Genomic DNA, 26,504 nt, shown 5'->3' with positions numbered 1-26,504 from the left:
AGGAAGCAAGAGCTTATGACACAGTTGTATTCTCGTCAGTATCAGAAACGTTATGTTGTAATGCCTTCTCTCCGTAGATAAAACCAGAGTTTTGTATTGCAATGAAATTATTTACACCACTAAACAATAACACTAATTTTAAAACTACTACGCTTAAAACTAACTATCATTCTTATGCTATTTTAATACCGAAAATCTAATTCCTAATTAATCTATTTTTATCACCATTAATTATTTGTAAATTATTTTTTTAGGGCTATCCTACTTCTGAAACCATAAATGTTACGATTTTAAAAATCGTTGAGTGGGAAGAACTGGGTTCTTATAGGGATAGCCTAATTTTTATTCTTTTTGTACACTTTTATTGACTGCTAATATTTACAATACTTATAAATAATTTTACTTAAAATGCCTACTAATCAATTACTCGCACTCAGTATCTCAAGTCCTTACACACCGCACCCCTCGCGCAACTTTGGCCGCAGCACTCCTCGTGGACCTGCGTCGCCGAACTCTCGTCGTACTCCGTCGCCGCCGTCGCACTCCCTCCGCCGAGGAGATCACTCCAATTTGCCGAGCCACCTTCACGGAGTCCAGCGTCCAGGCTTATATAGACCCTTGCGCCCTTCTAGAATTTACGAGCGCGGCTGGGGCCAGATGAGTAATCCCGCGCCGACCCGACGCGCGAAGCGTCGAGAAGGCCATAGGCAGCTTGCGCGATGGTCCGCGGAATTCCCAACGGCTGTCCGGCGCCGAGGCAGGGCGCAGCGCACGGAGCGTATAAGGAGGAGAGGGGGTAGCGACGACCCTTGTAATCCGCGCAGGCACGCGTGGCATGTCTCACGTCAATGGATGGGGCATGACGTCAGTGACCGTGCGGGGCCGCAAGCCAGAACCGAACCCGGCGCGCGTCGCGGCCCTGCCTGCGCTTGTAACTGTACTACTAATATAGTGGTCCGCAGAATAAACTTATTTTAAACGAATTACAATAATGATTATAAAAACTTGAAAGTGAGGGAATGATGGGTAATGTGGGGGAATGATCTTTACAGGCAATTTACGAACCTTCATCAATAAAAAAATTATTTTTATAGAAACTATTTTTATAGAAAATCTTGTTATTTATTTTTTAAATATTTTTATAGCATTTCTAATGAATATTTACTTAAAAATTATAAAGTGTAAAACTTTTGTATATGGAACTTAATCACAATGTTATTTCAACAATAAAATATAAATGGACGATTAACAAAAAATTTTTACTTCCTTAGAAACTTTAAATATCTCTTATAGAAATTAGAGAACATGTTTTTAAAATCTTTATGTTAGCCTTTTTAGTCTCAACGCTAATAATATAATAGTCGTATACAGATCACAGTCTACATTACACTCTTGCTATCAAGTCTAACCTTAAATCTTACATTTTGAGCTGATCTATTTCTCTTACTGAATAACATCATCTTCTGATCGTTTTTGGAGGTTTAATTGTGTGCAGAACATCTTAAAAGGGGTACAAATGCTCATACTTGATTGTTGGCCACCTCCAGGATTTGATTCCTCATTCCATACACTTTATGAATGCGGCTTCTTCAGAAACTACAATTATTTTCCCCGGGTAAATTTCGTCATTCAATCTGATACGAACATGTAGAAAGGGTACTGTCTTTTAGTTGTTTAGTAAAAACTTCCGAAAAAATAAGCTTTTTTTTTCACTTTCTTAGAAACTTGAAGGTTTTTAAAAGTGATGATACATTAGCATCAGGAGATGATAGAACGGTTTTGGTTTGTCTTTGTCATATTTTATGATATTTATCCTTTTTTTCTTGTTTTTCTTTCAAACTTTTCTCCAGCCTGGCTATTTTCGCATATCGTATTGATCTACGCCTTCTTAGTTGCATCCTTCTCTGAGCAGCAACAAAGTTTTGACGCTTAATATTATTTTTTAAAAAAAACGGGTACTAAAGTGAATTAAAAAGGTGGTTTTTTCATTTGAAAAGTCTTGTCGAATTCTTACGGATTTTTGCTTTTTGGTCTCTATATGTTTTCCTTTACTTTTTCCAATTTTTTTCTCTTTAGTATTTTTTTATTTGGAACTCATAACATATATAAATTTCACTTCTTGGCATTTCTCTTTTTTTCAGGTATTTAGTCCTTTTTTTGGCGAAGTTTTCCTGAACTCTCAGGATTAGACTTCATTTTTTTCTCGGTGCTTCCTATTGTATTCTTTATTTTTTTAACCGACTTCAAAAAAGGATGAGCTTCTCAATTCGTCTGTATTTTTGTTTATGTTTGTTACCTCAGAACTTCGACTGGGTGTACCGATTGTGATGATTCTTTTTTTTTTTTTGTTTGAAAGCAGGTGCTTCCCGTGTGGTCCCATTTCCATTTGGTCCAGTTCTGACAATGGCATCCATGAGAAAACCATATAAGTCTTAAATTTGCATTAAGTATGTGCGTGACAAATGGACGAATAACTCAAAATCACGCCAACCGATTTCGATGGTTCTTTTTTTATTTGAAAGGACGTACCTACTTCAAGGGTAGTTTGATTTAAGTTTGGTTAGGTTATGATAATGGGATCCACGACAAAGTAACGGAACTCTTCAATTCTTAGGAGAAAATTAACGATACTCGGCCGAATATTTTATAGGATATCCGGATATTTTTGTCACCTACCGTAACGTGGATCAAGCTGAGACGGTTTACACGTTGCTCTTCTGTCTCTTTGGATAGACGATCGTTAGAGACCGGAAAAATTCGCGGATTAATTTCACAATATGATAGAATCCAAGCAACTGTTCCTTTATGTTGATTCTCTGATTGGCTCACAGTTTATCTGAAGGACTTTGAGCCAATGAAAAACCTCCAACCAAAAAAAGTATCGAATCGCAAGCGTCCCAGTCGACAGGTGCCACGAGTCAGTAGCCAATGAGCAGGTGGCGTTTACCCGAGTGTGTAGGGGGTGGTGGAGTCTATCCTAGAGGTCATCCAAAGCGCGAATTTTTCCAGTCTCTAACGATCGTTGATTAAGCCGAGACGGTGACTACGTTTTACGATATTTTCCCTGTTAAAAATTTTTCATGTAAAGCCGCATTTTCGAAAGTATATTTTTGCGCTTTTCGCAAGTCTCTTTTGAAATTGTCCTCGAGGTAGATTTCCTCTGTTAAGATAGGCGTTTCTCCCTGACTTCATTTGTTTCATTTAAACGGCGCTGTCTCATATAAGCAGCACGTTTAGTATGTCTACCCATATTCAGACAAATTTGTTAGTGTACTTCAGATTCACTAAAAATCAAAAAGTAAACACAAATCGTAACAAAGAAAACCTAATTTTAAAAAAAACTATTCCAAAACATATTAATACGCACTCAAAAGTAATAAAATACTTGTTTTTTCTTCTACAATTTAATAATCAACTTACTTTTACTACTCATCAATATGTAAGTACGATCTATGTGTTTACCACGTAAAAAGGTAGGTATAATGTAGTTACAATAATTGTTATTTTTGGTGTCGGTGTCAGCCAAGGAAACACTACAATAAATAGTCCTTGCAATAAAAATATGAGAAAACTTTTGGAATTTTTTTTTTACAAATTAACTTTTATAAGAACGACAATATATTGTGAGTACTGTGACAGAATACCTAATCAAACCTATTTAAAAATTAACTTTTTTACGACAATGAACTGTGACAATATCTGCGATTTTGAAACGACATAATTAATACATAATTAAACCAAACAAACGAACTTTAATACGACACTATGCTGAGACATAATGAAGCAAACGGTGATACGAAAATATAGCCAATATTATACACAAGGACTTGCCGTAAGAAGGACGGTGTAGGTATGTGTTGAGTTAGATTTGAAGTGTGACACCGACGCCAAATATATCAATAATTGTAACTACATTATACTTAACTTCTTGCGTGGTAAATACATAGATCGTACCTGCATATTGATATGTAGAAAAATTAAGTTGATTTTTAAGTTGTAGAAGAACACGTAATTATTATTTTTTACTTTTTAGTGCATATTATGTGTTTTTGAATAGTTTTTTTTGAAGCCGATTGTTTTTTTGTTAAAATTTGTGTTTATGTTTTTAATTTGGCTTCTGCAGTACATTATTTTGTTGTTGTCATTATTTGGCCCTAAAACAAGAAAAATGATAAATTCAAGGATTACATAAGCAAATAAATAAAAAAGCCATGTGAGATAAGTTTAAAAGTCATTACTTCAATCTTCATTCCCTCATTTCAAATTAAAATGAGGAAATGACGGTGAGGGATTGACGAAATGAAATAGGTATAATCTCAAAAATTTTGCTGCATAAACTTTTGTTACATCTGAACTTTTGTGTAAGTTTACTATCTCTTAAAACCTACTTCACAGTGCAACTATTATTTAGATATAGTAATTACCTCAGTTTTTCTTAAATGTGATAAAATTATGGCTGAAAATTTAATCTTTGAATTATTTTCCTAAAATATTTTTGGTACAGAAACTATAACACGCATAAGACAAATTGGCCATTGGAAACAATTTACAGTATCACCAACTATCAAAAACCAATAATATCGTTCATGAATAATTAAAAAAGCATTCATGTATCAACTGTTGGTAAAAATGTGAGCGAATGATTTTTTTTATGGGACGCATGTAAAAATTTATTTGAAAACTTGTTCATAAATTTTTATTCCAAATTCAAATAATTTTTAAAGTCCGTTGTATTTTTAATCGATTGGTTTAATTCGCATACAATTTTTTTTAAATATTTTGATTTAAAAATTATAAAGTATTACAAACTGGAGTTTGGAACATAGTGAGGGAATGATTTTCAGGGTACTACATATATTTATTATTTTTTTAAATATACCGTTATAGTTCAAAAATTATAACCAACACTGTTATCCTGAGTAATTTTATTTTCAAGGACAAAATAGTTACCATCATATGTCGGTTAGATTGTTGTAAAAACCTGTAAGGACGATAATTTCGAGATTTCATGAGAATTACCCACAAATGATAGTAATTTAGTTTATTTATGCCCTAAATTTAAAGAAATAATTTTTCTTTAACAACCATTCAATCATATATTTACCACGTTGTTAAGCGTCCTTTATGTACAGAAATATTGAACTTAGTTCCAAGACAAAAGTCATTCAGTGATGGTTACACCAGGTTATTTTGGACAGGAATAGCAAATCTGTTCCCTCTTTGAGTTTCTTCAGATTTTTTCGTACTTTCAGATGTAGTGATTTCTAACATCGATCAGACATCTTCACATGTAAAATTAACTATCTTCAGCAGTTGATTGCATACGTCATTGATACTGACCTCGTAAACGCGTAGTCTTCTTATGCAGGCAGAAATAATAAGGTATTTACTTTTCTTCTCGTGACGTGTTAATTCCTAATAAGCAATCCTTCGGCGCCTTGCCGAATGACTTTCGAAAAGAGTAATGTTGACCATCCATCATGCACCCGATAGCCTTGGAACAAGGCCGAAACAATTTCCGTTCATTTATAATCACGTTCTGCGATGGAGAAACTGTTTGCGTCAGCCATTAAGTGACGATCTATTGGCACTCAAAAACTAAAATCATATTGGTGGACTCATAAAAATTATCATTATGAATTTATTTTAATGAAATTACAAATACAGCCAATTATATGCATTCACGTGTGAAAATTAATGGTACCGACACAAATTCTAGGAATAGAGTGTTTTAGTTCGTTAAAGATTTAAAACAGACACATTTAAAAGCTACGACTGAAAAATAAACCCATTGCTCTGAAATAATTAGTTTATAAATTTAACATTTCATACTATTATGGTGTAAAGTAAATTCTGGTTGTTTATAAATAATTATTTAGGAGAATAAAAACTGTTAGTGGATTAACAGTCAGATTAACTTAAACATTTCACTGGCAAATATGGAATGTTCTACTCGGTCAATGGATGCCTTGTTTTAATGAAATATTTTCTGTTGTTGTTTAAGATGGTGACACTGCCTTAAAAATTTAAATTATATTAAATTAAAACAATTTCTTAGTTGTTGTTGTAATTTTCCATTTAATAATACACATAAAATGATTTGAACAAATAAATACAGGGAACAATTTTCTGTTTAAGACAGTTGAAAGTATATTCATTATTACATTATATAAAAAATAATTAAAAATTATTCCAATAAACTTCTCACTTAATGTTACCCATAATACTAAGAACTGAATGTAAGTCAACGAAATAATAAAAAAAATACTATCGTTTTAAAGCAGTAAATATCAACTAGCTGTAGGTGTTTATAATTTTAGATGGTTCTTGCATTGCACCAATACTCTTACGTTTGAAGAATTTAAACATAAAAAAAACTCTCCGAAACCTAACATATGAGGTTTTTTTTTACATAGATATGATTTCAACTTCACAATGCACAAAATAATTTTAGATTACGATGATACGGAATTAGAAGTGGAACGATCACGTGGTAAATTATTTAATATATTTATTCACTGAAGGTCCTCAGATATTTACGTTTAGAATTTTTCTTTCTTTCTTTGGGCTCTACATCTCTTAAATAGCAAAATATTTCGGAAACTGTACGAACGTTTCATAATTTTGGTAAGAAAGTGGCCTTTACTCATTTTTAGAAAACCTGAAGATAGTTAGAAACCATGTCAAATCAAAATCAGTTTAACTGGACACGAATTATAATTCGGGACAACTCGAACATGAGTTCAGTAGGACGTAAGAGTTATTAAAAAATATTTATTCAAATTTTAAGCCAATGTTGACATAAAAAACTCATTGTTTAAAATATATCCAAACAATCATTACACCCTTTAAAAAATACAAAGAAATATTTTTTTATTTAGTTCAAAAATAAAATTTTTAATATAATTAAAAACATGGGCGAAGATAATTTTTTATTTAAAATTATTAAAATGTTCGTGCATTCTTTGACTCAATAAAAACCATAAGAATTTTAAATATCTTTATTTGATATATCGAACATTATTAAATAGTCATCTTGTTTAATCGTAAATAAACAGCATTGAGGTACAAGTGTTTTACACACATTACTCACATAAAATACAATTCAGAAACATCTTTTATCAAAATTACAACAAAAGTTTTAAACATTATTTTTAGGTATAAATCTGCATTTAAATCAATTTTTTTATTATGCTCCAAAGCTTAAAACTTTCACAAATATTTTGTTATTGTAATGCATTATTATGTATAGATTATTTCTTAAATGTAAATTACTGATATCAAATTTCTTACACAATGTATTATTAGATTATTACTAATGCATGATGTTAATAAAACAGCACTAACAAAGTTTTAAACCCTTCTCTCTTTCCTCACAGGAAATTTCTATTTCTGGAAAACAAAATTAATTTTTATTGTAAAATATGTAGGACCTATGTAAAAACTCAGAACTCAAAATTTATTAAATAGAACGATAGTCTTTAGCAAAATGAAACCAAACTCATCCCGTTTTTGCAGCTTCAAGGTCTAAACTTAAAATTTTATAAACTAGAATTAGTAATATTTACATTTTTGTAATACCAAAAGCTAAATATATATTTTTAAAATAACTACAAAGCTTACATTTTTTCAATGAATTTGTTTACAAATCAAAGGTTAAATTTTTAAAAAATAAAAAAAATTGTTTATATTCATTATTATAATTCACACATAATATAATACCTCTTGCATGTTTAGCTTCAATGTTAGAAAAAAAAATTAATATCTTTATAGCAAACTAATTCTCTTTTCTCACCCTTCATGGAAAAATTTTGAAACATTGCAAGAACACGCTTTATAAATCATTATGTACATAATAAAAGCGCAGTTACAGACCTCCCATTTAAATTGGCTTCGGAAAAATTCTTTAGTTTGAAAAAAAAATCAAACTTTTTAATTTCCTTAAGAGTTTAATTTAAAAATAATATTCATACACGCCTTTATTTTAAATGCATTGTTTGCACGTAAAAACTCTTTTAACCCGTGTATTGAAATGGGTGATGTTAATATTTTGGAGTTTCTTGACATCTGAGTTGTAGCCTCGTCGAAGGCGATGATTTCCCTAACGTTTCGTTCGAACTTTCCGTCACCATCTTCAGGCTAGTAAATTACCTAATGACATTCTATAAAATTCTAATGTTTTAAAATACTGTTATGATTTTAATAATCGTCATTGAGTGGGAAGAACTGGGTTCGTATAAGGATAGTCAAATTATTTAATTTTTACACAGTTTTACTGACTGTTAGTATTTACAACTCTAAAACATAATCTTACTTAAAATGCCTACTAATCAATTACTCGCACTCAGTAACTCAAGTCCTTACACACCGCACACCTCTCTGGGCCGCACCCCTCGCACAACTATCGCCGCAGAAATCCTCGTGGACCTCCGTTGCCGAACTCCCTTCGCCGAGGAGCTCACTCCAACTCGTCGAGCCACTGTCGCGGAGGCCGGCGTCCAGGCTTATATAGACCCTGGCGCCCTTCTAGAAGTGACGAGCGCGGTTGGGGCCAGTCGTATCATCCTTTGCCGACACGACACCCGAAGAGTCGAGAAGGCCATCGGCAGCTCGCGCGAGGCAGGGTGCCACATGGGGAGCGTCGAGGAGGAGAAGGGGGTAGCGACGACCCTTGTAATCCGGGCAGGCACGCGTGGCAAGTCTTATGTCAATGGATGGCGCATGATGTCAGTGACCATGCGGGGTCGCCAGCCAGCACCGGACCCGGTGCGCGTCGCAACCCTGCTGACGCTTGTAACAATGCTGTCGGGAGTGGGCTTTACTCCTGTCGGAGAAGGTGACTTTTCGTTTGAGGTGTCAGAGATGTTGCCAGCTCTAGTTATCCGAGACACGACCCAACAGGTCTGCAGGAAGGGTGCAACGATGCGAATAAATAGCTTCTCGGCACTCAAGACAATCCTATGCCTCCTCATGGCCACGATGGATGATCGAAAGATCAGTTAAAGAGATCTGTGCCAGGCGTATCCCTGCCTCAGGCATTCTCAGCTTGTGTGGATGGGAATCAGAAATGGTGAAAGGGCTTAATCTGCAGGAAACCGCAGATGCGACTGAAACCTTTCTGCGGTGTTCGACTACTGAGCCCTGGTAGTGAAGCCCAAAGGCTGGTGCCTGCATGGAGAGCCTAATTGCCTACGTAATGGAGTCTATAGCGCCGTAGGCAGGGTGGTCGCAGTCCCTGGTCTTCGGCATCGGGCGGCCCAGGAAAGGGCCGAGATAACTTCGAGGCCCTCCAGCATTCGAATGGCAACGGCACTTATTGTAAGCGTAGAAACCACATAAAATGGTAGTAGTGCGGAATGATCCTTGTGTTGATGAACATCCCCACTGAGGTTTTTCGATCGGCCCAGGTTCGCAATGGGTAGGTTTCGCACTTGGTAGTGGTGCTCCGATGCACAGGGCCGGATTTAGGGGAGGGCAACCGGGGCGAAAGCCCCAGGGCCTCCACAAACGGAGGGCCCCCAAAAACTGAGGGCCCCCACAATAGAGACTTCGGAAAAAAAAATCTTTCAAATTCCGACAAGTAAACACTAGTAAACATCTTTTCCTTTGATATTATTTTTTCGCTGTTTTACCTTTACTTACAGTACTTTGTACATACATGATTATATTATTGTTAAATATTAACATAAATAATTTATCTATGTTTGTTCACTCCAATCAGGCAATCAGTAAAATATCGAAATGCCTATTCAGCCTATTCCCCGTATTTGCGTGTCGATATGAGATACGACGGGGGGGCCTCCGCTCCTCTGTTGCCCCGAGGCCTCCAGACCTCTAAATACGGCCTTGCCGATGCATGAAGCTTACTAAGTGTTCCCTAGCCTAATGATTTCAACGTGGTTAGCAGCGATACAGCTTCGGTTACTAGAGGTTGGGTAGGCCTCCACCGGACCACGGGTTCCCTGGGTGACTGAGGAGTCCCAGTGTGATGTGGGAGATCAGAGTAGGCGCCACCAGTGCTGGTAATGCCTAAGGGCTGTGGACACAGCCATCTGTCTGGTTAGCTGAGAGAGCTAGGGGGATGGAGTGGTGATGATGCTGGGTTGGGTAGCCTCAGCCTTTCATTATAGCCAACTCTTTAAAGGCTTTCCCGATTCGTGTATATAGCGTATCATATCCACGCCCATGGGTGCCTTAGAATGGCAGGTCTTATAACTAAGAGCGCTGGGTGTAAAAGAAAATTCGGGGAAGCCCCTTGAATGGTCTACATGTCCTTAAATACTCTCGCCTGAGAAAGAAGAGTTTCCTGATTTGCTGCTGCTATTGGTTCATTAGTGTCATCCTTTTTTCTAGTTTTCTGGTTGGTTTGGCCCATCGGATTTGTGTTTCTGTGGTTGGCTGGTGCGATTGGCCAGTTCTCTTCTGGTTCGTTGAAATGTTTTGGTTATAAAATTCTGCTTAATTTGCATCCATCATCACTATTTATGTTTGATTGTTGTTTTAATATTCCTACCGATTCTTGGTTGAACCATTAATTCTATAGGAGGATGTTGGCTATCATGATGAGTAAATCCAATTCAATGCTCTATTGGTTTCCCTGGAGTGTTCTGCTATTACTTATCGTAGGCTTATTGTATAAACTTGCTGATATGTTTTTTAACACTTATGATCATTCACCTGCCAGTATGTTCTATATACACTTTGTCGCTTGAACATGGAATTCTGTACACACCGGCTGGACATTTAGTTGGACATTTACTTATAACTGATGATAGGAACCCACTTAATCTTGTTTATAGATTTCAGGACTGTAAGTATTTCGTGTTTTCTGAGAATTCTGTGGTTAGAAATTCCTCTGATCAAAAGAATAAATGTTTTATTGGGAAGACACTCGTTATTTTGTCATTGAGGTATTTCGTGACTTTCCTTAGTTACGATTCTCAAAAATCATTTACTTAAATATTAGTTGTAAGGTGTTTCATCTCTTCCCCTAGTTTTTTTTTTTTTTTTGCAAATGGCTTTAGCTCTATTGACCAAAGTATAAATAACAGTTCTCTACTGAAATGGATGGTGGTGTGAAATCGCCTGTGGGTACCTGTCTGTATGGGTTTGATTCCTGTAAACTATTTTGCCGGTGCCGTTTTCCTTTTCCCTTTTGTCCAAGACATCCAAAAAGGCAGTTTCCATCTATTTCTACCTCCATGGTAAATTTTATGTAAGTATGGATGCTTTTCACGTGTTTTAGGAAGTCTTGCAGCTATCATTACCATGGCTCCATACCACAAAGGTGTCATGTACATACCTGTACCAGCACTTAGGTTTGAGCTGGCTGGTATTTATTGCTTTCCTCTCAAAATCTGGCACGGAGATGTTGGCTGAGAAAGGAGAGAGAGGTGAGCATGTAATGGCACATTCCTGTTACTTACAAATCTGCCCCTTGAATGAGAAGAATGTGGAAAAAAAAAAAAAACAGTTTTCTGGGAGCTTGAACATGTCTCTTCTCAGGTTGTCTTCTCCCAGGTGTATGAGAAGAATCTGGGGGAATTATGGGACAGGCACTTTTTTTCAAATCTGAACAGAAGAAGAGTTGTTTGAAGAGAATTATTCCTTTAGGAAATATTTAAATTTAAAGACGTTTAGTCGTAACGATTGTAAACAGATGTTTTCTAAAACAATTTTTTTACATTATTTACTTAATAAATACTATTTTGAGCTCGGGAATTTTATTTTTCGCCTAAATTAACGATAACCACATGAAAAGTTGCACTTTTAATTTATGAAGAAAATAATATTTCCTTATCTTTTATTATGGTTGTTCATAAACAAAGGAAAAATTTGGAAATATTATTATTATACATTAATTGTAGTGTGGTGATAATTTATTATATATTTCGGGATTCTATCATTAAGGATGTGAAACGAGGATTAGTTTGCTGTAATATTAAAAAAAAATCACTAATAATGAGTCTTCGCCAACAAAAATTGTTCCTTTAAATCTGTACAAAACTTTAATACAATTTAAAATTTTAATATATTGCCATATCTTAGGGAGTATTGACAAAATTCCTTACATATAAATATTCTTATGTACTAAATACCGCCCTATGTAACAATTCCAGCTGTAGTTATTGGTCGTAGACCAATTTCAAGTTTAATAGTATAAAGAAACGAAGCTAAGTTATGAAGTCCACAAATGTTTTAATTTAATTTTTAAGGATGTAGGTACATATGTATTCATGTTTATAGTGACTACTGCATATTATTATTTTAAAAATGGGTATCAATTTATTTAAGAAAACTATATTGAAATCAATTCTTTTGTGATAAACTATATAATAACAATTAAACCCTTTTAACAGTAAGGTGTGTTCCAATTGTGTAGCTGTAGTTAATTCGTTATTCAAAAAATAGGTAAAACACTTTACTTTGGTAACAGTTCCTTTTATATGTTGTTCATGTCTGAATCTTAAACATCACTGGGTTATAAATAACAAAGATTTAGTTTTATGTACTGTCGTGTTAGATTTTTTATTTAAAATTAGGTTAAGTTATTTCTCCCACTGTTAGAGCCAACATACTTTGGTTTTTGCGCCTCTTAAAATAGCTATTTATTTAACTTAAATTAATTCCTTAGAGCGATTTGCAAGAAAGGCACTACATAGGCTTATATTTTATCATTGTGTTGTTTTTTTCAAGAATTGCTGGTTTATAACTATAAAATAAAGAAATATGTAGAGTTTTACGGAATTACATATCTTAGTATGTAAAAAGGTTAAAGCTACGTTTTATAACAGAAAATCACAACTGCACTTACAAATAGAAAACATACAAAACTAAAACAGTGTTTAAATTATTTAGGGTTTCATTGGCATTCAATTACTTCTTTAAATCAAAATTTAATTAATCCACCCATACCAAAGCGATATATAAGAAACTAACACGACCAACCAATATTAGTAAATACGTTTACTGCTTTTATTGGGGTGAAATAAATTTTTGTATTGATAACCTGTATCGATTTTCACAAAATAACTAATTTGCAGTACTGAATTTTATAATAAAATTTTATATGATTAAAAGTATTTTGTTCATTATTTTATTTACACTTATGTGGTAATACCGGGATCATTTTGGTTTTATTCGGGCAGTGAATATTACTAATTTCTTAAAAGTGGACGTTTAAAATTAACATAAAAATATTTCCACTGAAAAAGAAGTCGATACTATTATTACGAATGTAATGACGATTGGAAAAATAAGTTGAGATGAGAAAAAGGAAAATTATTTTTTATTAGATCTATGTGGAATATAAAAATGTTCTAAATGGTAGCAACACATATAAAATAAATTATAAGTGTTATTTTTACAAATTTTTATAATTTTGATTATTTTAAAGATATTTAATAGACGTTTGATTGTTAACAATACTAAGTATGTTTCAAACCGAATTTAATATAACTCTTTATATGTAAATTGGTCAAGGTATACATAAAATAGTAGAAGTAACATGAGTAGTATAGAATAGGGGCTCCGGGCGCAGGCTGAGGAGCGAGGAGCTGACCGAGCTCTGACGTCATGTACATGTCTGAAATCACGGCGGCCATCTTGGATGAGCATAACGGGACACAGCGTAACGGGACAAGTAGTACCGTGACTTTAACCTTCACCCCGGCAGCCATCTTGGATCCGCCATTTTTAAATCGAGCGCCCCACATACTCATTATGACATTTTCGTCACGGCCGCCATATTGATTATTTCTGTTCCACTGGAGGCTGCCATCTTGGATACCGTCGACTTTGTTTCTGTTGTTTGTTCCTAGATAGCACCAGCGTCGCTCTGTCACATCACATAAGGTCGATGTTCCATTACCTTCCATAGCTATTATTGTCCTTATCGACATATTAAATTAAATTTTTTATGCAAAATACATTGGAAGCGCGGTGATTCAAACCATCGCAGATCTGATCTTTAGGTTGGAAAACATACGCCTTTAACAGCACGGCCATCGAGACATTTACCAGACTGAAAATTAAATAAAGTATATATAAAAATAACATGCATATTCGGATTTCTATTTTTTTTAATTTTAAGTATTATAAGCACTACCTGTTCGAGACAGAACCATCATCTTGTATTAAGACGTAACTGTTGCAATTATCGTTACGGTTGCCATCTTGAAAATCTGTAATTTTAATGTTAGAAAATCGGGAAAATTCTTAACAATCATTTAAAAAAATATTTAATCGAATTAAATAATGAAAATCTTAAAAAACACTGTTGCACATATCGTTACGGTCGCCATTTTGGATTATATAAATGTTGCATGTTACAATACGCCCGCCATCTTGGGTGAGTACGATGCCATCGTTACACTTTATGTTACAACCATCATATTGGATCCTATTAAAGTTGCATGTTTCGTTATGGCCACCATCCAAAAAATCTTTATTTATTATCCGATTTTAATGAAAAAAGTTCAAAATTCATTAAAAAATTAACTTATTTGAATTCTGATTGATTATATCGATTCCCGTCCTTGGTTCGAAACCATTAAGAACAAACAGCCGATCCTTCCTCCACGAAAGCTACCTAGACCGACCTCACACCACCAATACAAAGGTACATATCGTCAACCAGAATGTCGTCATGTCCGCCACCTTGCCTTCGTCCGTTGGAGGCCGCCAGCTTGTTTTCGTCTGTTAGTGTGCTGGCATCATGTTAGTATAATTTTCTGTTCACCATAACTTTAACCTCGAATGTTGGCATAAAACTTTGTCATTGAACTTGAAATTAGACCTTGAACTTTAACTTTGAAATTGACCTTGAAATTTGATCTTGACCTTGAACTTTAACCTTGATATTGATCTTTGACCTTGACCTTGAAATTTGACCATGAACTTTAAATTTGACCTTGACCTTGATCTTAGACTTTGTCCCTGACGAACATCATGGATCCGACATTTTATGTGAAGTACATGCTACCAGGAGCTACCGCCTGCTAGTGGTCATTGCCACCATCTTGTTTTCGTCTGCTGGAGGTCACCATCTTGTGTGTACTCGTCTTACCATCATGCTAGTTTTATTCTAACCCACTACAGTGCAGTAATCATTTATTATTACTGAGGTGCCCGCCATCTTGAAATTTGGACGCCATCTTGAAATCATGTACTTATTTAGCTAGAAATGCGGGTAAATTCCAAATTTCACCGGAAAAATCAATTATTAATTTACAAATTGATTAGATCAGTTCCTGTCCTTGGTTAGATTCTTGACCAGTGACAGTTGTAACTAAATATTAAATGTATGTAATATTATATTTTCCATTACCTTCCGCGGAGTTTATTAATCATTCACTCTACAAAAAACAACTCAAGTCAATATACCTCACCATCGAATTAAATACAGTACCACTATGCCTTACATGAAAGTCTAATTTTTCAATAATCTGAATAACCTATAGATCATTCATGTACAAAGCCACACACACAGGCAAAGTGTCTCCGGACCATGAGACCGAGTCATGAAAATATCATACGTATAGGATAGTCATTTCAGGACCACATAACCTTCTTCATCTTTAGCTAATTACAGTCAATTAGACCATAGTGAAATTTTTATAAATACTAAAGGACAATGTTACCTTGAAAAATATTTAAGCAACACCAAGAGGTTTTGAACTAGTAAATATTCAGTCACTGCATATTTCATTACGTGCAATCAACAAAAAAGAAGCAGCATCAACGAAAAGGCAGCTCATTTTGGACGCACTGTCAATAAAAAGGAAGCACATTCTACAAAACGAATGCTCATTTAACGAAAAGGAGTTACATTTTAACGTAAATGCAACTCGGTAGGATGTGATCGTCAATGTTCAGTTAGGATATAATGTCTCCATCAGTCTATGAATCTATCAGTTTGTAGTACCATAATTCTTTGCCTGCAATAGTCATTGTCTCCATCAGCCATTGGCTCCAATATTCATTGGCACCATAGTCATTGACTCCATCAGTCATTGGCTCCAATATTCAAAGGCTCCAATAGTCATTGGCTCCATCAGTCATTGTCTCCAACAGTCTGTTGACTCTAAAAGTCATTGTTTTAAAAATTCATTGGCTCCTACAGTCATTGGCTCCAACTGCCTTTGTCTCATCAGCTCCAATGATATTTGGCTAGAATGCTACGAGTCGACGAGACTATGAGGCCACAAGGCTTGTAGTCTAAAAGGATCTAGCTAGTTACGAGTTATACATGGCTGCGAGACTGCATGGCTAAAAGACCGCGTGGCTACGAAACTACATGTCTTTGAAGCTACAAGGATACAAGTCTACTCGGCTCCAAAAGCTCCATCAGCTCCAACACGCAATGTACGCAATGTACGCGCAATACATGCAATTTACGTGCAATAAATGTAATGATCACACAGTACACACAGTACACACAGGAAACGGAATGATCACACTTACAGTAGCGGAAACACAGGCTTAGATGGAAATCAAAATACAAGAAATAAACATACTTATATTTAATATGAATAATTCATTTATTTTTCAATAGTACACACATGACAGTTAAACAAATGATTATTGTATGTAGCCAGCTGTCCGCATTTCTTTAAGTATGGACGATACTACCTCGATATGCGAGTAGTTTCCTCTACGAACAGATGCCACCAACAGTCTTAGCCAGTCAACCAACATGTTTGGATTTTTCCATTATGTGTAACCAATCTCTTCTACCACCATCTTCCTTGCACGTTTATAATAAATATTATGATCTCTGGTGTCTTCCGTTTTAACACCAACCTCAGGGTAACTTTCATCATCGAGCCAGCTATCATCACAAGCTTGATCAGATTTATTTATTATAACACGTCGTTTCCATTGTTTCGGTCTCAGTTCACCATCACAGTCTTCGATCTTGTCTGCTTTAGATGCTTCAGCACAGTATTCGGTCACGTCGCCAGTTTCTAAATCACTGTAGCAATCACCGTAGAAGGCATCGTCTTCACCCAGATTTCCGTAAGAAATCGATATCGTTGATGTCTAAGTGTCTTCATCGTCTTCATGCTTCCTTTTTTAGGAGTCCATCATTTTTACAAAGAATGGAGGATCTACTGAGTATAGGCTTGAAAGTATTCTCACTTTTCATTGTGTTGATACTTCAATTAGTTTCAGTCTTCCCGAAGCCATCATAATCCTTTATATTATATTATTATTACTTAACCTGCAATTGGGCTTTCACCCGGTGGCAAGAACTCCCACTCACTCCCCTCTCCCCCCCTCCCTCCATCAGCTTTCTCCTCAGCTCCCTCCCATCCCTGACCTCCACCATTTCCTCCCCCAGCCCATTCCACTCCCTCCCCGTCCTCACCAGGAAGGTGTTCCGCCCTCTCTCTGTCCGCCTCCACACCCTCTGGAGCTTACATCTGTGGTCTCTTCGTCCTCTGTACTCCCCTCTATGTACTTTGCTTCCCAATTGCCCCCATCCCCCTTCCCCCTTCAGCACCTTGAACATCCTGACCAACCTTTCCACTCTTCTTCTCCTCTGTAACGTTTCCCACCCCAACTCCTTCAATTTATGTTCTTCATCACGATCGGATGAGCTAATACCATCACGCTCAGGACAAGGAAAATTATTGTCGTAATGCAGATCACTCTTTTTTAGTCTAGTTGATCCATCAATGTACTCTATGCAGTAAGTAGGCTTGGCTTTACATATTCTACCATGTCTGTTTAAGCTGTCAATTCGTGTTATCAACCTGCTACATCGATTACAGCTTAACATTTTGCGTAGTGCGTTATTATCACAATCATTATTCTCATGACATCTAGCATTCCTTCTCATGACAAAATCCTTGCCACAGTTTCTACAGCGGATTCCTTCCGATTCAGCTGCAGATAACAAACCATGATCCATGATAGCTTCTGTGACTAATGCTAGATACAAACTGTCAGTTTTTCCAATTGGAACCATTTCTTAAATAGAATATTTTAAATATTTCATCAGCGAGAGTTCAGTTATCTAATACAAAGCAAATTTAGCAAGTAGTTCTGGCTGTCATGAATAGATGTCAACACATTTTGCTTGCAGGTAAATATTATTTATTTTATGCAGGATGCGGGATTCTCACTAACGATCACAAAAGAAGGAAAGCTTCGCTAGACATTAAGGAGAATGAAGTTCCTCCTTCATGCAGAGATCAATTTCTCATCTGTAACCAGTTGCACTCGGAGAAAACCATCAGATGTCTAGTCAGGAATAGTGATAACCCCTAAAAGAGAACCATCAAAATATTGTCAAGAATAATCGGAAGCGGTTGGAGAAAACCATCAAAATATTGACAAAAATAATCAGGAGCACACGGAGAAAACCACTATAATATTGACAAGAATAATCGGAAGAACACGGAGAAAACCGCCACAAGTTTTCTTTGATGACATGAAATCACAAAAAAAATAAAATTAATAAAATAAAAATAAAAATGAAAAAAAAATTATGGCTTGTGCTTGAACTGTAACCTTGCACAACAATCAGAATGACTTTTAGAGTCAACAGACTGTTGAAGACAATGACTGATGAAGCCAATGACTATTGGAGCCTTTGAATATTGGAGCCAATGACTGATGGAGTCAATGGCTATTGGTGCCAATGAATATTGGAGCCAATGGCTGATGGAGCCAATAACTATTGCAGCCAAAGAATTATGGAACTAGAAACTGATAGTTTCATAGACTGATGGAGACATTATATCCTAACTGAACATTGACGATCACATCCTACCGAGTTGCATGTACGTTAGAATGTACCTCCTTTTCGTTAAATGAGCATTCGTTTTGTAGAATGTGCTTCCTTTTTATTGACAGTGCGTCCAAAATGAGCTGCATTTTCGTTGATGGTGCTTCCTTTTTTGTTGATTACACGTAATGAAATATGCAGTGACTGAATATTTACTAGTTCAAAACCTCTTGGTGTTGCTTAAATATTTTTCAAGGTAACATTGTCCTTTAGTATTTATAAAAATTTCACGATGGTCTAATTGACTGTAATTAGCTAAAGATGAAGAAGGTTATGTGGTCCTGAAATGACTATCCTATACGTATGATATTTTCATGACTCGGTCTCATGGTCCGGAGACACTTTGCCTGTGTGTGTGGCTTTGTACATGAATGATCTATAGGTTATTCCGATTATTGAAAAATTAGACTTTCATGTAAGGCAAAGCGGTACTGTATTTAATTCGATGGTGGGGTATATTGACTTGAGTTGTTTTTCGTAGAGTGAATGATTAATAAACTCCGCGGAAGGTAATGGAAAATATATTACATACATTTAATAATTAGTTATAACTGTCACTGGTCAAGAATCGAACCAAGGACAGGAACTGATCTAATCAATTTGTAAATTAATAATTGATTTTTCCGGTGAAATTTCGAATTTTCCCCGCATTTCTAGCTAAATAATTACATGATTTCAAGATGGCGTCCAAATTTTTAAGATGGCGGGCACCTCAGGAATAATAAATGATTACTGCCCTGTAGCGGGTTAGAATAAAACTAGCATGATGGTAAGACGAGTACACACAATATGGTGACCTCCAGCAGACGAAAAGAAGATGGTGGCAATGACCACTAGCAGGCGGTAGCTCCTGGTAGCATGTACTTCACATAAAATGTCGGATCCATGATGTTCGTCAAGGTCAAAGTCAAAGGTCAAGGTCAAGATTAAATATCAAGTTTAAGGTCAAATATTAAGGTCAAGTTCAAAAATCAATATCAAGGTTAAAGTTTAAGGTCAAGGTCAAATTTCAAGGTCAATTTCAAAGTTCAAGGTCAAGTTCAAATTTTAAAATCAATGACAAAGTTTAATGCCAACAGTCGAGGTTAAAGGTATGGTGAACAGAAAATTATACTAACATGTTGCCAGCTCACTCTAACAGACGAAAACAAGATGGCAGCCTCCAGCGGACGAAGGCAAGGTGGCGGACATGACGACATACTGGTTGACGATATGTACCTTTGTATTGGTGGTGTGAGGTCGGTCTAGGTAGCTTTCGTGGAGGAAGGATCGTCTTTTTGCTTTAATGGTTTCGAACCAAGCACGGGAATCGATATAATCAATCAGAATTCAAATAAGTTAATTTTTTTATGAATTTTGAACTTTTTTTCATTAAAATCGGATAATAAATAAAGATTTTTAGGATGGCGGCCGTAACGAAACATGCAACTTTAATAGGATCCAATATGACGGTCGTAACATAAAGTGTAACGATGGCATCGTATTCACCCAAGATGGCGGGCGTAATGTAACATGCAACTGTTATATAATCCAAGATAAGTGCAACAGTGGTTTTAATGATTTTTATTATTTAATTCAAATTAATAACTTTTTAATGTTTTTAAGAATTTTCCCGATATTCTAACATTAAAATTACAGATTTTCAAGATGGCGACCGTAACGATAATTGCCACAGTTTCGTCTTAATACAAGATGGTGGTTCTGTCTCGAACAGGTAGTGCTATTATTACTTAAAATTAAAAAAAAATACTAGTCCGATAATGCATGTTATTTTTATATATACTTTATTTAATTCTCAGTCTGGTAAATGTCTCCATGGCCGTGCGGTTAATGGCGTATGTTTTCCAACCTAAAGATCAGAGCTGCGATGGTTCGAATCACCGCGCTTCCAATGTATTTTGCATAAAAAAAATTATTTAATAATGTCGATAAGGACAATAATAGCTATGGAAGGTAATGGAACATCGACCTTATGTTATCTGACAGAGCGACGCTGGCGCTCTCTAGGAACAAACAACAGAAACAAAGTCGACGGTATCCAAGATGGTGGCCTCCAGTGGAACAGAAAAAAATCAAGAGCGACACTGGTGCTATCTAGGAACAAACAAAAGAAACAAAGTCGACGGTATCCAAGATGGCAGCCTCCAGTGGAACAGAAATAATCAATATGGCGGCCGTGACGAAAATGTCATCATGAGTGAGTGGGGTGCTAGTTTTAAAGATGGCGCCACAAAATGGCCGCCGGGGTCAAGGTCAAGGTCAAAGTCATGGTACTACTTGTCCCGTTACGCTGTGTCTCGTTATGCTCATCCAAGATGGCCGCCGTGACGTCAGAGATGGACGTAACGTCAGAGCTCGGTCAGCTCCTCGCTCCTCAGCCTGAAGCCTGCGCCCGGAGCCCCTATTCTATACTACTCACGTGTTTCGGAAATTTTTAAAATTTGTCCCCTAATGTGGTTGAAAGGATTTTTGAAGCGGGAAGAAAAAAATTCAAGCATGATTAACAAACATTTTTAATAACGTAGTGTGTTATTCTACTTTTCTATATATTTCATATAAAGGAATGGGCATGCGTTAATTTTGTTTTGTACTTAAAAAATTATCCATCTAAAGCTAATTATTGAGATTTAAAGCTATAATATTTTTTATGTAGGGCTTTTTATTATATATGTCAATTTGCTGAAATTTTTACTCCGTATACTGTGCGGAAGACGTAATTACGTTATATATATAGCTATATTGCCTCACTTTAAACAAACTAAAGTATAAATATAGTGTATAAATAATACACTAAACAGATCTTGACATTGCTCTAAATCCCGCCACTTAGAGTTCTAAAACAATTAAGTTTGAAATTTCAATTATGTTAATGTGTTACTGAATATTTTGAAGGTTTAGGTATAAACTGTTTATGTATATTCATAAATAATTACAAATTAAAGGGTATATATTTATTTTTCCAAAAAGGTGAATAAGAGAGTAAATTTAATTTTAAGTTTATTTTAATATTATCAAGCCTAAATTAAGTTAAAAATTATCTTTTGTTGTTCTTTCTATGAGAGATTTAAGGAATAAAAATTTATATTTTTTAATTTAGTTTAAGTTTTTGAGATATTAGTCAACAATTTCAGCCAAAATTTAGCGTTAAATAATTGTGTATTTAATGGACAGAAATGTAACAAAAAAATTACATGAAAAAATGAAATAATTTACAAAAAAATATCAATAAAATTTTTTAATGCTTTCTATAACGTTGAACTCTATCGTTCAATTTAAATTAATAGTGGACTCCAAATCACCTTATTATGAACTCAGTACTTACAGATCAATCATTTTGTGGGATTATGACAAAATCCGTGATTCACTCATTACATAGGCTTAACTCACAAAATAAACGTCATATTAGAATCATAACATTATGAAATTTGATGGTTTTATAACGTACAGTAATGCAATAACGTAATTGTTGTAGCAAGCTTTTACTTGGAAAAGTAATAATCTTGTAGTTATGAAGATCGCTCCGGCCATACACTCGGGAAACCTATTGTCAGCCCCCACATTTTATGAGCTGGGATTTTTTAACTTGAATTCACTTATTAAAACGGCGAAATATTTATTGGAGTTTGAAAGTAGGCAGTAAACCAAACATAAATTTTTTAAGTGAAACACTTTTACAGCTGGTGAATGATATCAGATTCACAGGGTAATGGAAGTGAGTTTGTAACGCGTGTGTTAGGTATGTAATGTATGTAGTGAATAATTCACGATGGCACAGGGTTTAAAAAACATGCTGCGTCCCCACCACGTGCGTTAGAAGTGTAACTCCATACATAAGATGGAAATAAAAAGGAAAGAGTACCTATACAAATATTTGTAATACGCTTTATCATCCGTTGAATTTAGGCCTTTAGTTTTTACTAGTGTTTGGCCATGTCTTCAACTGAAACTAAGAATAGATGAATCAGTTTATGATATGCAAAATCTTAACAATTTGTCACAATTCTAATGCTAAAATTGGATCCAACTTCAGAGTTGAGAGTTAAGAGTGGCGAATTTTGAGTTGCGGTTGTAGCCTATGCAAAAAATATGCAAAGGTATGGAAAAATTTGGTCATGTAAGTAAATTTTGCAAAAGTAAGCAGCAGAATATGAAAAAGTATGTAAACGAATATAAACATTAAAAAAGATATGGGAAAGTATACGAAACCCTGCGCTGCTGCCATCTGCAACCGGCTGTAAAAATGTTTTAGTAAAAAAAAATATTTTTAACCACACTTCATGGAGAAATATTTAATACTTAATTTTCATACATTACACTCGTTAACTTTAATACCTAGGTACTTGTTTCTGTTACCCTGTGATTCTCAAATTACTCTAGTGGATGTATGAAATGTTAACTACAATAAATGTTTCTTCCATAAATTTGCTCTTCAGCGTCAAGATCCAAACCAAGACACAAATATGGCCCTGCTACCACCATCTCCAAAAACCCAGAAGAAGCTGAAAGAGGCACTGTATCAAGATCCAGACACAACTGCTCGGGATGTACAACACATTAAGGACTGGCTTGCAAAGCAACCACACTTACCGCCAGTAAATGGTGAGTGTTAAGCAAACAAAAAAATAATATATTATTGAACATGTATGAAGTAATGTTAAGTTATTGACTATAATGCGGAAAATAGGTTATAAATATTCATAATAAACTCAATAATAGTTTGTCACTGCATTTATACAAAGCATGAATAAATGAAATTGTTAAACACATAATCATTTATTATTTAAATATATATATATATATGTATAAATAATAATATTAAATATTTTGCAAACGTTTATAAAAATACTACAATTGCTGCAAAATTTTGGCTCTTTGTGTTTTCAAATGGATTTGTAAGTGAAACTTCTTTGCTGAGAGGGTGACAATATTCGAGGGTTACGAAAATTTCGAACGCATTAGGAAAATAGTTAGGTATGTGGCGGGGTAATCGGAAGAGGAGGGGAATATTTAGGTACGTGGGAGCTGAACCGGTAGAGAAGACAGCAAGGAAAGATAGAAAAGACGCATTACTTGTACTCTTAACCTCTTTGCACTCTTGCACTCATGCGCTCCTGCTTTCTAGCGCTCTTGCGCTCTCGGGCTCTCACGCACTTGCGCACTAACTCACTAGTGCACTTTCATGTGCGCGGTTGTTTCTTGGGGGTGGACGTCGTGCTATACCATCTCCGGAGCTGATGGCGCGGGCGGTGATCGCTGGAGCAGCCTTGAGCGGGCTCCACGTGGCGGCGTGCGGCTCAGGTTGAACCCTGCCATGCTGCAGGGATAGGCGGGTCGCGGCGGTAGGGACCCGTCTGCGCCTGAGGCCACCCCAACTTTAGAGAGTATTTGAACAGAGGGCAACACAACGAAGTTTTAGCTTATTGTTATGCACCGTCCACGGGTCATATTCGAAAGAAAATTAGGTTCTTTCATTTATGTATTTTTACCTAATTTAATTACTTGTTTAAATCAGCATTTTCAAACAGTGTTATGTGAGTTTTTAGCTGTGTTACTAAATATTTCTGATAGTATAAAGCTTTTCACGCTTTAGTTTGACATGAGTAATTATTTTTCATGAAATATAATTTTGATTAACTAAATCACACACAGTATTTTAGATACGAACCCACAAGTGTGTAGATATGTTAAGTTTGATTAAGAGGCCTGAATATTTCTCTATTGGAATGTATCTGTGTGTGTCTGTGTCTCAAAAATGTCGTATTTGTATGATATTTTGTCACTTTCATAAGTTAGATACCTACGTCAGACTACACACGTCCATTTGGACAATTAGTTAAGCTGCATAAACGATTTAATTATCGGCAAGCTTTAAGTTTAAGAATACTTTAAAATCAAAGTTTGTTTGAAATGTACGAAATAAATGTTAGTGAATATTTTATTTCGAAGAATTTTCAATGAATATATTCTTATGGAAATATATATATATATATTTGAGATCATACCCGCGTCCTTACTATTGTCAATTTTTATATCTTGTGCTATAAAAAAATAGTAATTATTTATCTATATCCATGACAAATAAGCAACAAGTTTCACTTCTGTTGCGCGTGGACTCTATGCACACATTATTTATTGATATTGATTAACCTATTAAGTATAACATTAAGTATAACATCATTAAGAAAATCATTTTATTTTGAATAAATACGTACACAAAACTGCGTTATAAACATAATATTTGAAAATCTACTATATAAAAATAAGTCGGGTTTTCCTTCCTGACGCTATAACTCCAGAACGCACGAACCGATTTCCACGGTTTTGCAGTCGTTGGAAAGGTCTCGGGCTCCGTGAGGTTTATAGCAAAGAAAATTCAGGACAAATTCAGGACAAACCAACAGATGGCGCCGGTGCGTGTTACATTGTTTGACAGCTACTCATTGTTCTCTGCTCAGTTAATTTCATGTGACAAACCGGTATTGTGTTCACTGTGAAATTGTGAAAAAAAAGAAAAAAAATAAGTTATTCGTTTCCTAACATTTCAATTGGAAACCATCAAATCAACTACTCATTGTTTTCTGCTCAGTTAATTTTATGTGACAAACCGGTATTGTGTTCACTGTGAAATTGTGAGAAAAAAAAGAAAAAAAATAAGTTATTCGTTTCCTAACATTTCAATTGGAAACCATCAAATCAAGTACTCATTGTTCTCTGCTCAGTTAATTTCATGTGACAAACCGGTATTGTGTTTACTGTGAAATTGTGAAAAAAAAAAGAAAAAAATAAGTTATTCGTTTCCTAACATTTCAATTGGAAACCATCAAATCAACTACTCATTGTTCTCTGCTCAGTTAATTTCATGTGACAAACCGGTATTGTGTTTACTGTGAAATTGTGAAAAAAAAGTAAAAAAACATATAACGTATATTGTGCAAATTTTTATTCAATTTCAACAGCAGGCATTTGTCGTTAAGGTCGTAAGTTGAACTGTGTAAATTATGTGGATCGTGCATTTGAGGTTAAATTCACCACTCTGTCCATAGCCCAAAATGCCTAGAGGACGACGTGCCAACATCGGCCGCCGCACAAGACATGCAAGACAGCAACAAGTGTATTCACAGAACTTAAGCGAAGAAAGACAAAATATAATAAGAGAAAATGCCCGATTGAGACAACGCGTGAGCACACGAAGATCATTGGCATCATACAATCGCTTGGCATTCCAATATGATCCCACTGCGAACTACAGTGATGATGAAAATTTAGATATTGGACCAATGACGACTATGTGCCGATATTGCAATGCGTTAAAGTTCAAAAGAGAAACGGCTGGATTGTGCTGCGCAAGTGGAAAAGTCAAACTGGATCCATTACTTACACCACCACAGCCACTGAAACCATTGTTCGATGGAAGTGATCCCGATTCCAGCCATTTTATTCAACACATCTTTGAATACAATAACTGCTTTCGCATGACTTCCTTTGGAGCTAATATCATTCGAGAAGGCGGCTTCATGCCGACTTGCAAGGTAAAGTATCACTCACACCAACACAATGAATTGCAATACATAACAACTACATATACACCACACACACTACACCATCACACGATCAGAAGTTACACCGTATTCTTAAACAAATGATTGTTTTCAATTACAGATACAAGGACAAATATATCATTTGCATGGTTCAATGGTGCCAACACCAG

The 26,504-nt window shown here is 35.4% G+C and overlaps 1 protein-coding gene across 1 annotated transcript in view; it reads left to right on the top strand.

Annotated features, from left to right (window-relative positions):
- Positions 1-26,504, top strand: part of LOC134532348 (alpha-tocopherol transfer protein-like) — a 74,984-nt gene that overhangs the window by 13,898 nt on the left and 34,582 nt on the right. Inside the window, exon 2 of the mRNA XM_063368774.1 lies at positions 23,230-23,395. Coding sequence (XP_063224844.1) covers positions 23,257-23,395 — 139 coding nt within the window. The 5' untranslated portion in view covers positions 23,230-23,256. The remainder of the gene's footprint in view (positions 1-23,229; positions 23,396-26,504) is intronic.

This window comes from Bacillus rossius, chromosome 5, assembly GCF_032445375.1.
Source record: "Bacillus rossius redtenbacheri isolate Brsri chromosome 5, Brsri_v3, whole genome shotgun sequence".
NCBI classification, from domain to species: Eukaryota; Metazoa; Arthropoda; class Insecta; order Phasmatodea; family Bacillidae; genus Bacillus; species Bacillus rossius.
Note: the sequence above shows the minus strand (reverse complement) of the source record. Positions and strands in the feature narration are given on the sequence as shown.